Source organism: Folsomia candida, unplaced genomic scaffold (assembly GCF_002217175.1).
Source record: "Folsomia candida strain VU population unplaced genomic scaffold, ASM221717v1 Fcan01_Sc038, whole genome shotgun sequence".
In the NCBI taxonomy this organism is placed as follows: domain Eukaryota; kingdom Metazoa; phylum Arthropoda; class Collembola; order Entomobryomorpha; family Isotomidae; genus Folsomia; species Folsomia candida.
In genome coordinates this window covers 1,172,337-1,184,667 of record NW_019091230.1, presented here as the reverse complement: position 1 = coordinate 1,184,667, position 12,331 = coordinate 1,172,337, and the positions used below count along the sequence as shown (strand labels likewise).

At 36.6% G+C, this 12,331-nt stretch overlaps 3 protein-coding genes across 3 annotated transcripts; all 3 read left to right on the top strand.

Annotated features, from left to right (window-relative positions):
* Window positions 1–218: 218 nt before the first annotated feature.
* On the top strand, window positions 219–2,515 carry LOC110861157 (long-chain-fatty-acid--CoA ligase 4). The gene is made up of 5 exons (XM_035860936.1): window positions 219–395; window positions 695–894; window positions 967–1,221; window positions 1,413–1,562; window positions 2,091–2,515. The coding sequence occupies exons 3-5, from the start codon at window positions 1,116–1,118 to the stop codon at window positions 2,513–2,515; spliced, it is 681 nt and encodes a 226-aa protein (XP_035716829.1). The 5' UTR covers window positions 219–395; window positions 695–894; window positions 967–1,115.
* Window positions 2,516–2,835: 320 nt separating this feature from the next.
* Window positions 2,836–4,378, top strand: LOC118432999 (long-chain-fatty-acid--CoA ligase 3-like). The gene is made up of 4 exons (XM_035844502.1): window positions 2,836–3,110; window positions 3,173–3,436; window positions 3,509–3,669; window positions 3,984–4,378. Exons 1-4 carry the CDS (start codon window positions 3,107–3,109, stop codon window positions 4,257–4,259), a joined length of 705 nt encoding a protein of 234 aa, XP_035700395.1. The 5' UTR covers window positions 2,836–3,106; the 3' UTR covers window positions 4,260–4,378.
* Window positions 4,379–9,324: 4,946 nt separating this feature from the next.
* Window positions 9,325–10,272, top strand: LOC118432993 (zinc finger protein 502-like). The gene is made up of 2 exons (XM_035844490.1): window positions 9,325–9,668; window positions 9,734–10,272. The coding sequence occupies exons 1-2, from the start codon at window positions 9,474–9,476 to the stop codon at window positions 10,157–10,159; spliced, it is 621 nt and encodes a 206-aa protein (XP_035700383.1). The 5' UTR covers window positions 9,325–9,473; the 3' UTR covers window positions 10,160–10,272.
* The last annotated feature ends 2,059 nt before the right edge of the window (window positions 10,273–12,331 follow it).

Sequence of the window (12,331 nt, the reverse complement as noted above, 5' to 3'; positions counted from 1 at the left end):
AAATACAAATTTGTGCTTACACGTGTGTGCAGAAGGTCAAGTTCAAATTTCAAATAACCTACGTACAGAAATTTTGTGATAAATGCTAAAATAAAGCAATTGGAGTTAGATAGTACATAAAATTAGCAAATAAAGGTCCCAAGTTCGCAAAAAAATGGCTTGAAAAATTGTTTATAATTTTTGTTCATTATTTTTTCCACCAGGCTGAAGTAATTTCAAAAACCAAAGGCTCAATCACACTACGGGGTAAAAGAGAAAAGAGGGCGATTCATGAAGAATTTAAAGCTTTAAATCTCACCACGATGCATCAATTTTTCTCGTTCCCGATCAGAAAACACGGATCGAGACACTGCCTAGGAACGAGGCAAATGTTAAGCGAAGAAGAGCACATTCAGGTACTTATAAGGATATTTTAAGATAAAAACAATTTTATAAAATTAAAAAAATGACAATTTGGGTATCCACAATTAACTTCGTATCCTTGGTAATATCGTAAAAAATTTACGAAAAAAAATTAAGTGGTCATGATTCATAAAACTCGTAAACTTTGATTCTTGACGGAAAAAGCATACAACGCTTACAAAATCTTGTAACCGTCGGAACTTATTTCACGATACGAAGAATACTAAGATACGAACGAGTCACGAATACCCTCACTGTAAAAAATACTACAAAATTTCAAAAATTTTTGCAGCCTGATGGGAAGTCCTTGAAAAAAGTAAACCTCGGTTCATACACTTGGCTCACTTATAAAGAAGTGGACCATATCTCGAAGTCATTCTCTTTGGGGCTGACGAAACTTGGTTTATCGCCACTGGGAAAAATTTGTATTCGCCGAAACTAGGGCCGAATGGCTTATCGCAGCTGTAGCTGCGTTTAAAGATTCGTACCAAGGTGACATTAAATTAGCCTAATTAGCATAAAATTATGAAATTGATCAACAAATGAAAATTATTGCTTTTTCAGTTGTCACACTGTACGCAACGTTAGGCGAGGAGGGCGTCATCCACGCCTTGAACGAAACGGAATGCCCCATTGTCCTCACGTCGGATGAATTGCTGCCCAAATTCAAATCAATCTTGGAACACACGCCCCACATTCGGCACGTCATTTTTATGGAACATCAAATAAAAGTGACGAACACGTCAGGTTTCAGTGGCCAAGTGGAAATCCACATGTTTAAAGATGTCGTTGAAATTGGGAAGAATCTCAGTGGTGCAGGTACACATGTAAATTAATTAATGAACTCCTCATCTCCTAATCGCATTCTCTACGCATACGATGTGATTATTAAGTGCTCAATTTTCTCGTTGGTAAACATGGTTTTATTCGCATTTTTTTCAAAATATGCAAATGAAATGATTTACATATTTTCCACACTTTCATTGCTTTAACACTTCTTATTTTTTTAGAGCTGCGGCCCCGTCTACCGGATGACGTTGCTATTATCATGTACACTTCCGGTTCTACTGGGACCCCAAAGGGGGTGCTGCTCTCGCATAAAAATCTTGTAACTTCCCTCTACGGAATGACGGATGCAATGGGTCATATTTCTGACCAGGGTGAGAAAGAAATTAATAAAGTATTATTTTTTGAATAACGTTTAATGAGGATTTCATAAAATCCTCATGTACTCTCCGTTCGCACACAATTGAAATTTTACCGAAATTTAGAATTCTGAGAAACTACGGCACTGTCAGTCTCAAATTCCCTTAAATTATGCTTATGGGGGACTTCGAGACTGGCAATGGCGAAGTTTCTTGGAATTCTTAATTTCTGTAAAAGTTCAACTGTGTGCGAAGGGAGCGTATGTATGTATGGTTTCCTTCCTACTTTAAAATGTATTTACTTCCCGCTAAATAAAAACCGAGGAAACTTCCGCATTTCTTGCTAGCACAATAAAATTTGTAAAATCCACCAACTCACAAAGTTTTACAACTATTACCTAGGAAAATGAAATTAGCTTCAGAATTTTTTATAAGCTTTCCAAGACAGAGGGCGTATTTTTATTGTGTCAAGGTTTTGTACAAAATTTACTGGCTTACAAAGTTACCGATCACTTTGTGAATTACCTCACCATGGTTTTTCAGATACATATCTCGCCTATCTCCCGCTTGCCCACGTGCTCGAATTGGTCTGCGAATCGCTCTGTTTCTTCAGCCGTGTTCCAATCGGGTACTCTTCCCCGCTCACGTTGACGGACAAGTCGCCCAAAATTCTGGCGGGAACTACCGGAGACGTCGGGATTATCCGGCCCACCCTATTGGTCTCGGTGCCCCTCGTGCTGGACAGGATTTACAAAATGGTTCTAGATGAAGTCAACGGATCGAGTAAAATTAAACAGGCCGTCTTCTACTGGGCGTATGATTACAAGTTGAAGTGGTACTACAACGGGTATTCCTGCTCTAAAGTGGACACTTTGATTATGAAGAAAACTAAGGAAATTTTAGGTGGACGGGTCCGCGTGATGGGAAGTGGAGGTTGGACATACATAGATAATTTTGGTGGAGGATAGAACTATTACAGAAATAGAGAATTCTGAGAAGCTACGGTACTGCCAGTCTCAATGTTCACACTCAGAATTATTTGAGAAAATTTGAGATTCGCAGTACCGTAGTTTCTCAGAAATCTCGATTTCTATAAAAGTTTAAATTTGCACGGACAAAGAGTACGTGTTGGTATTTGAATCATGAATAGTACGGATTTAGTACAGAGGGTGGGCACTAAATATATGATTGTGCAAGGGAAAATTCAACTGATATTCAGCACAAGATACATACATAGAATTGTATTTTAGTTTGTATCTTCTTAGGTCAATTTGTTACGACGGTTTATCTTATCAATTTATAAGAAATGTTGGTCTACAAGTTGGAACATGTAAGCGAATGATAATGGAGTAGTGCCCGCCCTCTGTATTAGTGTTAGTGGGGCATGCTGTAAATGCTTTAATACGCCAAAAAGTATACTTATCCGTACCGAGATTTACATATTTGTAGGAGCTCAATTATCCCAGGAAACGCAAGAGTTCGCCAAAAATTGTCTATGCATTCCCTTCCTAGGCATTTGGTACGGACTAACGGAAACTTGCGGCAGCTCGGCCACTTCAATGGGTACGTTTTAATATTTCTTAAATTTGTACAAAAATATAATCTTGGTTTTAAATTTCACGCAGTCAATGACCTATCTGTGGGCCGTATTGGTCCTCCATTCCAGTGCTGCAATATCCGCTTAATCGACTCGGACGAGGTGAATTATTGTGTTGAAGATGAGCCCTACCCCAGAGGAGAGATTTGCATTGGGGGACCTAACGTGGCAATGGGCTATCTGAAAGAGGATGATGCAAGTCAGGCCGATTTTTTCGAGGAGAATGGCACCAGATGGTTTCGAACCGGAGATATCGGACAGCTCGAGTCGGACGGTAGTTTCCGAATTATTGGTGAGTTTTTCATCAGAATTTTGGAGTTACTTTTTGAAATTTCAAAAATTGATTTTTGTTCTTAATTTCCAGACAGAAAGAAGGATTTGGTAAAATTACCAATGGGCGAGTACCTAAGTCTTGGGAAGGTTGAGTCCATCTTAAAAACGTGTCCATATATTGACAACATTTGCATTGTTGGAGATTGCTTGAAAAACTTTTGTATCGCGTTGATCGTTCCCAACGAAAAATTGGTAAAATTTTGACCTCTTTTCAAATTCATGATCTACTGTTCGTTCAAAAAAATAGAGGCAAGCAAGTCTAAGGAATTATGTGGCAGGGCTTGTTTAGACGAGGGAAGATTCATTAATTATGTCACGCTGGCTCCCTATCTTACCAATATTAGCCAGCGTGACACGAATAATGGAACTTCCCTAACAAATAAAGATTGAGCACTTTTACATCAATTTATTTTGAACGAGCAATCGAGTATGCAATCTTACGTTTTGAATTAAATATTTTATTATTTTTTAAACATTTTATTTACATAAATCGCTACATATCGTAGATGATGGAAGTTGCCTTTCGTCTCGACAAAAAAGACATTACTTGGGACCAGATGTGTTCAGATGGGGAAATTGAAGCTTTCTATCTTCAGGGAGTGCAAGATTTTTGCAAAACCGCGAAACTACACAAATTTGAAATCCCTGCCGTGATTAAAATTTGTTCGGAAATTTGGACCCCGGATAATGCTATGATCACGACAACGTTTAAACTTAGGAGACGCATAGTTCAAGAGAGATATCAGACGGAGATTGATTATATATATGCACGACTGACATAAATTTAGCTAGTATAAATTTACTGGAAAGATCCTAATGATAAAAACTGTACAGACAAATATTCTGGCAAATCGTTTGTATTTACGCTGTCTGACTTTAATTAAAATTTGTGAAGAAATTATATTAAGGAATCTCATTATTTTCGTAGCATACCAATTTCATCATGATGGATACGAATTTTACAGTATTTTATAAAGTTTTTGTAGGCACTTATAGTTTGTATGCAAAAGCAACCGAATGACCAGTGAAATTTAAACATGTACCAGATTTTCCGTTCCGGATTGTCCATACTAAATTAACACCACATCCAACAATTTCTATGCTACATAAAGTATGTAATATTTAGTCCAGTGATACGTAAATACGTGGAAAATAAAAGCATATTACAAACTATTTTTTTTTATTCCAGGAATTTAGTTCATAAGCATATACACACATTGAATCCGGATTATTGAAGTCGGATGTTTAAATTCCGGATTAAATTCGGATTCAAGAGGAGCGATACTCAAAAACCAGGCTTTTGATTAAGATTTCGGATTCTATTCCTACCTCGGATTCGGATGCCGGATTAGATTCTAACCCGGATTCGTGCGGAGCACTATTGTAAACCGATAAGTTTTAGGGGGACAACCTTTCCTGTCTGTTTACGGGTATTTACCAATTTTTGTTACCTACCTTTCAATTTCTTCTCCAAATCTATCAAAGCATGATAAACAGCGACAAACTGATGAGGACCCGATGGCCGCAAGAAATACCAAACAATTTGGAAGATAATTAAAGAGTAACCAATTTCCATAACGGTGAACCAAATTTCTTTCAAATTTTCTGTAACGCTCGCTCTGTCAATTAAACCAGATAGCGCTCGCAATTGGAAACACCTTCCAATCAAACATGGCAAAAAAACGAGGAAGCCAAACAGCCCAAAAACTTGGAATGTTCTGTAATGCCAGCCGTTTCTGAGGGGTGTGGCGCGTCCCTTCTTTTCATCCCAGGAAATAAAGTACCCAGTGTGCAGGGAGTTGCGATGTGTGGCGAAAATACTGCGACGAAGATGACCAAATGCTTCCTCACGCCACATGGTTTTTACACCCTGTTAAAAATCTTCGAAGGTGAAATTAAGCAGGTATTGATTTAATATTTGATATATATTTGATATTAAAGTTCCTACAGCTTGGCATTAAAAATATACTGGTGGGTTCAAATTTGGTATCAATGTGGTAAAACTTTAATGCTAAGGTTTTACTACAGTTCATTAAATACTTATGTATGTATCAGTAACAATTTAGTTGAGGCATATTTGATATTTACATATATCAATTTCGTTTGGTATTATTTTAACACTGTATTTCTAAAACTACAGTTTAGTACGCCTAAGAAAGTTTTTGCTTCAAAACTCCACGCGTTTTCACTTAAAAGAAGGTTGGGATTTTTTAAATATATATATAATCTTCTCGTCGAAATTGTATTTTATGGTAAAATTGTGTCGCTGAAAGGTTTGGTATAAATTTTGACAGAAGTATGTATGTAAACTTCAAGCTGGAATAAATAGTGAAGAAGTTTGCTACGTAGTTCAATCTTAACTTCATCCATAAAAAAATTTATTTGCATGATATCCAGAAGAATAATAAGAACGACTACGTAAACAATTTACGATTAAACGAATGAATATTTGATTCAACCAGTTAATTCCTTTGCTTTGAAGATTATTCCGATCACGATAGGTTCGACTTGTATGATAAGGATTTGATGAGATGCATACATGAAACCTTAAAGTTCATATGCATTTAAATATATACACATTTATATATTTGCAAACGTAGGTTTTTCCAAGGTTAAGAAAGCAATACATTTCTATACAATCTCGTATGCTGTACATAGTCCGACCATAAGTTCCCGTGAATGCATTTCCGGTGATAAAGCCCAAAGTATTAGAGCTATCTGATAGAAATTTTTGTGGATGAACAAGGTATTAATCTTGTTTAGAAATCATAACTTCGTTTTCACAATTTCCTCCACGGGCTTGTACACAAGACATAAGTCGTGGCGAAAACTGTTCGATCGCGGCACGCACGGATTTCCAGGGAAAAGCGCCAGATCTTCAGTAAGTGCGACCTCAGCCCTTCCACACTTGGGTGAAATTTAGAGCATACTTGTACCTATAATTTTCACCACCAGTCATAATTTAGGAGATTAAGGTCTGCAGATACTGAGCACCGTTCTACGGATGAAAAAAAGTCATGAAAATTCGTCTGAAGCCAGTTTTGGACAATTTTGCACCTTGCGCAGGAACAGGGTCTTGTTGAAAGGTCCAATGTCGATTTTCGGAGGGTCCAGGGTTCAGGTTATTAACGTTTGGCTTTAGGACACTCTGAAAATAATTCTTGGCTTCAACTTGTACCCTTTGCGGTAAAAAACAGAGATTTCATTTCTCCAGCCAACTTGCTCCCATGCACACCACGGTGATGACTTCGTATTGACTTCCGCATACTTAAACGGATGTCAGACTTCTGTACAACAAATATATGGCCTTTTTTTCTATTAAATTTTTTGCCAACGGTGAAAAGTCTGAAATACTTTTTGCACGAAAATTGGCGCGTACCACGATCAACCTGTGGCCGTCACGAGTTATGTCTTGTCTAATTGCCCGTGGACGAAATCTTGACAAAGAAGTTATGATTTCTAAACAATATTAATACCTTGTTAATCCATAAAAATTTCGAACAGATAGCTCTAATACTTTGGGATTTATTACCGGAAATGCATTCACGAGAACTTATGACCCCACTATGTAGAGTAATGCATAATATGTAAAGATGATTAAATATGATGGGAATAAATGTGATGGGGCCCGATCAGCTCAGAATGATTTGAAATGGTTGTTATCGTCGACGTGGACACATATCTAAATAAAAATGTATGTAATACTTTCCACGAGGCATTTTGATTTTAGGAGGATATCCACCTGCCTAAATGTATCGATTTGTAATCCTTGCACATCAACTTTAATTACAAATACTTATTAAGTTTCTACATATACCGAGGTTGAATCGGTAACACGTGAACGTTTTTGACCTTAAATTACTGGTTGAACGGCTTGGAGTGGAGGTCCCGAACATTTTTTATGTGAAAGCCCTTTTCTCGAGCTACAAGTCGGTATCGGCGATTTCAACTTTTGTACACTGATTTGACCATGGCGAGGTCAAGTTTAGACCACTCGTCTCTCAAAACTTTCCAAACTCCGTCAAAAGTTTTTGGGTGGCGGAGAAAAGATTTTATTTCAGATATCCAAAGCCGAAAAAATCCATGGGACTTACATAGGGTGACTTAATAGGTATTTCACTATCCTGGATGATTGTTATCCCGAGTCTAGCTTTTAAGTCCTTGGCGTAATCCTGGGTCAAAAGGGCGGTGTGCGATGACGCTGCGTCGTGATGAACTATCACTTTTATGGTGTCCTGGCCATTTAGTTTTGAGACATAAATCTCCAAAAGCGGTTTTAAAACAAAGTCAATATAGTACTTCGTAGTTACCTTCACTTTTTGTGGAACTTTGATAAGTGGGAAGACACCACGACCAGATAATGCACCTACCACCATGAACTTGTTGCAAAAGTTTTCCGTGTGCGGGATGGCCAATCTTCTGGAATTATTTTCTCCTTTGGTTATATAGTAAATTTTTCTCTGACTGTTCGTATCTTGTAAGGAAAATAATTCTTCATCCAACGACACTAAACAGCCACTTTTATCTTTTGTCAGGTAATTCACATAAATTTTTTTTGCAGGTCAGACGACTATTTTTTTATGCTTCCCAGTCAGCTGATTGACTTGGATTTTTCTTCTTTTTGGCTGCCCCAAAATTTTAATTGCTCGACGCACATTAGTCTCTGACACTTTGCTTAGACGAGCCACTGCTCTCTGGTGTGGTGAGTTGCCCTTAGAGGTCAATAGGTCAATTTTCTTAAGCACGGGCCTAATTAGCACTTTTCGGACTCGTGTTTGAGGCATGATGGTTTTCCTTTGGTACGAGCTTGTCGTTATTGACCTTCATTTTTAAGTACCTTATGTATCTGGCCTTTCGAAACTTGTTGTCCTTGAGTTTTGAAGTGGTTACTTATGTATGTGTACGAAGAATTAAGTTTGGAAAGTGTTTTTATGGTACCCTCTTACTCTAAGGTCAATGGTCGGGTCATTTTTGAATCTAGAGAGCTAATTTTTTGCTCAGCCCTTGTCAACAATCACATGTCGTTATGCTCAAAATTTGGAACCGAAACTCCAACCCGTTTCGGAGCAATTCAAGATCGCCCGCGTTCACGTGTTACCGATTCATCCTGTATATGACTTAACCGCCTTGGTTACAATGTTGAATCCGAGTTATGATGATTTTGATACCGGTAGTTATAATGTTATGACCGGACGGAAAAAATTCATTGCTACTCGGAATCACAATTGTAACCAAGGCGGTTAAGTCATATATTGACACCGTTTTGTTTTAAGTATACGTTTAAGAGAGCCGAGCCAGCTCGCGAGCCACTCATATAGTTCAACTCGTTTATTAAGAAACTTGGTTCGCTCGATTATTAACCTCTTTCGGACTATAAATTTTTAAATAAAATTTCGCTTCGGTACGATTTTGATTTCATAATTATACCTGATAGCTACCAATTAAAATCTTCCACCAGTTTCCAATATTCGAGTTTTTGTCAAGAAACACGAAAAATCCACTTTTTAACATTGGTAGGTATAGGGAAAATTCCAAAATTTTAGGAGAAAAATATCGAAAAACAGTCACTTTTCACCATCGAGTTTTCCAGAAAACACCGAAGAAATATTCTTTTTTTTTGAAAAACTTTAATGTCAAGGAAATTTTTGCCGTAAATACATTTGTGTATTTCGTCGTCAACGGGAAAATAAATACTACTCAAATATGTGTACTTCGCCGTTAAGCGGTTAATAGTGCCTTTTCGCCTAGCTCGGCTCGGTTCAATGGTCGGCTCGCTCCTCACGAGCCGAGCTAGCTCGAGCTCATGGACAGCACTAATTTTTTGTTTGACCAAACTTTCCCAGATGAATCATCACATCACGCGGAAAAGTTTGCAGTGTCCTCACTGTGAGGACACATATCTGACAAAGACAACCTTGGAGACGCACATTACTCAAACTCACGATCCTGATTCATTCCGGTGTGGCTTATGCAAGCTTCGTCTATCGTCACAGAAAATGTTGCAAAATCACATCCGGGCCGAACACACGAATGAGAAACCGTACCCTTGTAAAATTTGCGGAGTGGAAACTGCATCCTACAAATTGCTAAGGACCCACGTGGTACATCATCACAAAGAAACACTGCCCCACTTTAAGTGCGGAAAATGTGAGCAAACCTCAATTTCTCGGGCTCACATCAAAAACCATGAGGTAAGAAATTTTAGAAGTTCGAATCTGAAAGATTTCCCTTACTAAATTTTCTTCAAATTTTCCAGGAAACGCATAACCCTGATCGGACTAGATATTCCTGTTCCACGTGTGGAGCAACATACGCAAAAATATATTCCTTAAGGGATCACGTGAACGCCGTTCATGCAAATGTTTATAAGTATGCGTGCTATTTTTGCTATCGATTTAGTGACGGCCTTCAGACCCACGTGAGAAAAATGCATACCAAGGAAATTCCGTATCGGTGTAAGTTATGCAATTTCAAGTCTGTTAATCACACCTCGTTAATCGGACATGTGCGATTTGTTCACTGTGAAGCAACCAGTTGCTACTTTTGTGGAAAAATGTGCTGTGATATGCAAACTCATTTGACCATTCACACGAAAGAGTTGCATTTTGGGTGCAAACTTTGTCATAACTCGTTCAGGTTAAGAGGAGATTTGTGTGTTCATAAGAGAAAGTGTCACTTGTAGTGTGACCTAAGTAATTTTTAATTCTAGCAATGAATATTTACGAAATCGATTTAAGATCACTTTAATTTAAATTTTTGTTATATGCTTTAGTAGTGTGTTTAAGGGTAGGATGACGAACTTAGCAACAAACTTTTACCCCAACTTCCAACCTGATTTTCTAAGCTGAATGAAGTGATAGAATTATTCTGATTTTATGCACTTAATGGCAAATTATTTGGCTTCATATGCTAAATTCACTCTAGTGTATTGAACCAGTACTACTTGAGATAAGTCAATTTTAGTGAACTACAATTTAATTTACTGGGGTAACGTTCTAGGTCTCAATATTGCAGATATTGACCTCAAACCAATTTTACCGTGCAGCTAATTTGCTGGTGGGGCGGGAGTGATATAGGTCTTTCCGACGATTCTGTCCTTGGCGTGCACAAATTACGGCAATCTAAAATTTTGCATGAAAAATATGCAAATTTTATTTTAAAAGCGGAATTTCAGGATGAAGGGATCAACATCACCGGAAAGACCCATATCACTCCCGCCCCACCAGCATATTAGCTGCACAATAAAATTGGCTTGAAGTCAATATCTGCAATATTGAGACCTAGAACGTTACCCCAGTAAATTAAATTGTAGTTCACTAAAATTGACTTATCTCAAGTAGTACTGGTTCAATGCACTAGAGTGAATTGAACATACGAAGCTAAATAATCTATCATTAAAGACATGAAATCAGAAAAATTGTATCACTTCATTCAGCTAAGAAAATCAGGTTGGAAGTTGGGGTAAAAATTTGTTGCTAAGTTCGTCATCCTACCCTTAAGAGCTCAAACATATTTAGCAATAAGCAAAACTAATGTTATTGATCACTGATCAATGATCAGAATTATTTAATTCTGATAAATAAATATCTATATAATTAATTTTAATTACATTGTACATATTAAATAAATATTTAAAAGTTCAAAAATATATCATCTGCACCGTTTCTTGGTTAATACGGAATTTTTGAGACCATTGCTCCTCACTATGTGGATTTGGGTGGGGGTGGAATTATAAATGCTGGTATATTTATGCAGGAACGACTTGTCATTTTGTGCTATGATTTTCAATCATTTCCATGATTTTTGTCTACACTCTAAGTAAAAGTTTACAAAACTTTTATTTAGAGTTGGATAAATTTTGCTCAATTGTTGTGTCATCCACTTTTTTACTCAACCATTCGTAAAAATATCACACAACTTAGATTTACGGTGTGCCAAAATTATTTTTGTATGTACATATATCCTCAAGGGTGACTTGGGGACTTGTTATAAAGTTACACTCTCAATAATCCGGTAAAGTCACGCAGGTAATGATTTCTCGGTAATAAATTTGGTAATAATATTTTACCAGGTAGTAAAAATTCGTTACCATGATGATAATACTTTATTACCAAGCCATTACCACATGGTACAACTTGTCATTACCACTTAGGTAGAATCATATACTTGTGCTTTTCGGTAATTTTTATTACCAGATTATTTACAGTGTACGATACATTACCTCCATACTTACATCAGAGTTGTGTTAAATACCTTAAAAGTATTTAAATACTTCATTTCTAAATACTTGACTACTTAAGTGGTATTTAAGTATTAAATACTTAAATAACTGAATTTATTTTAAATATTTAAGTACTAAATACTTAAATACTGTAATTTTAACAAGATATTTAAATACTCAATTACTTAAATACCTGGATATATCTAAAGTATTTAAGTACCGGTTATTTAAATACTCTTTAAATAGTATTTAAATAGTGTTAGCATCTGAATATCCAACTCTTAATAGTTTAGACTCTCAAGCGAAATCGTCAACAAACAAATTGAGTGCTTGTGAATGAATGAATGAACAAAATTCATGTTTGTGAAAATTAGATTAAGACAAGATATGTGGAATTAATAATTTGTATTACAAGCTAAAAATGAGTAACCAATGTGAAGAAGCTTAAAAAAGATAAAACACAAATAATTTCTTTAAATTTTCAATTTAACTAAAATTTTCACGCATGTTTGATCAATTTTCAAATATTATGAAAGACGGGCTGTAATAATCTGCTTGATTTTGCCCTAATAAAATTAATCTATACCTCAGAACACCAAATGAATGCTATGAATTCGGTAATTAACAACATCC

What these genes read in the sequence shown, in the direction of transcription:
- LOC118432999 (XM_035844502.1), top strand. An exon ending in CGGTAGTTTCCGAATTATTG is followed by an intron (nt 3,437 to 3,508) that starts GTGAGTTTTTCA and finishes CTTAATTTCCAG; the next exon opens with ACAGAAAGAAGGATTTGGTA. An exon ending in TCGTTCCCAACGAAAAATTG is followed by an intron (nt 3,670 to 3,983) that starts GTAAAATTTTGA and finishes TACATATCGTAG; the next exon opens with ATGATGGAAGTTGCCTTTCG.
- LOC118432993 (XM_035844490.1), top strand. Translation starts at nt 9,474, where the DNA reads ATGTTGCAAAATCACATCCGGGCCGAACACACGAATGAGAAACCGTAC. An exon ending in CTCACATCAAAAACCATGAG is followed by an intron (nt 9,669 to 9,733) that starts GTAAGAAATTTT and finishes CAAATTTTCCAG; the next exon opens with GAAACGCATAACCCTGATCG.
- LOC110861157 (XM_035860936.1), top strand. Translation starts at nt 1,116, where the DNA reads ATGGAACATCAAATAAAAGTGACGAACACGTCAGGTTTCAGTGGCCAA. An exon ending in GAAGAATCTCAGTGGTGCAG is followed by an intron (nt 1,222 to 1,412) that starts GTACACATGTAA and finishes TTATTTTTTTAG; the next exon opens with AGCTGCGGCCCCGTCTACCG. An exon ending in GGGTCATATTTCTGACCAGG is followed by an intron (nt 1,563 to 2,090) that starts GTGAGAAAGAAA and finishes ATGGTTTTTCAG; the next exon opens with ATACATATCTCGCCTATCTC.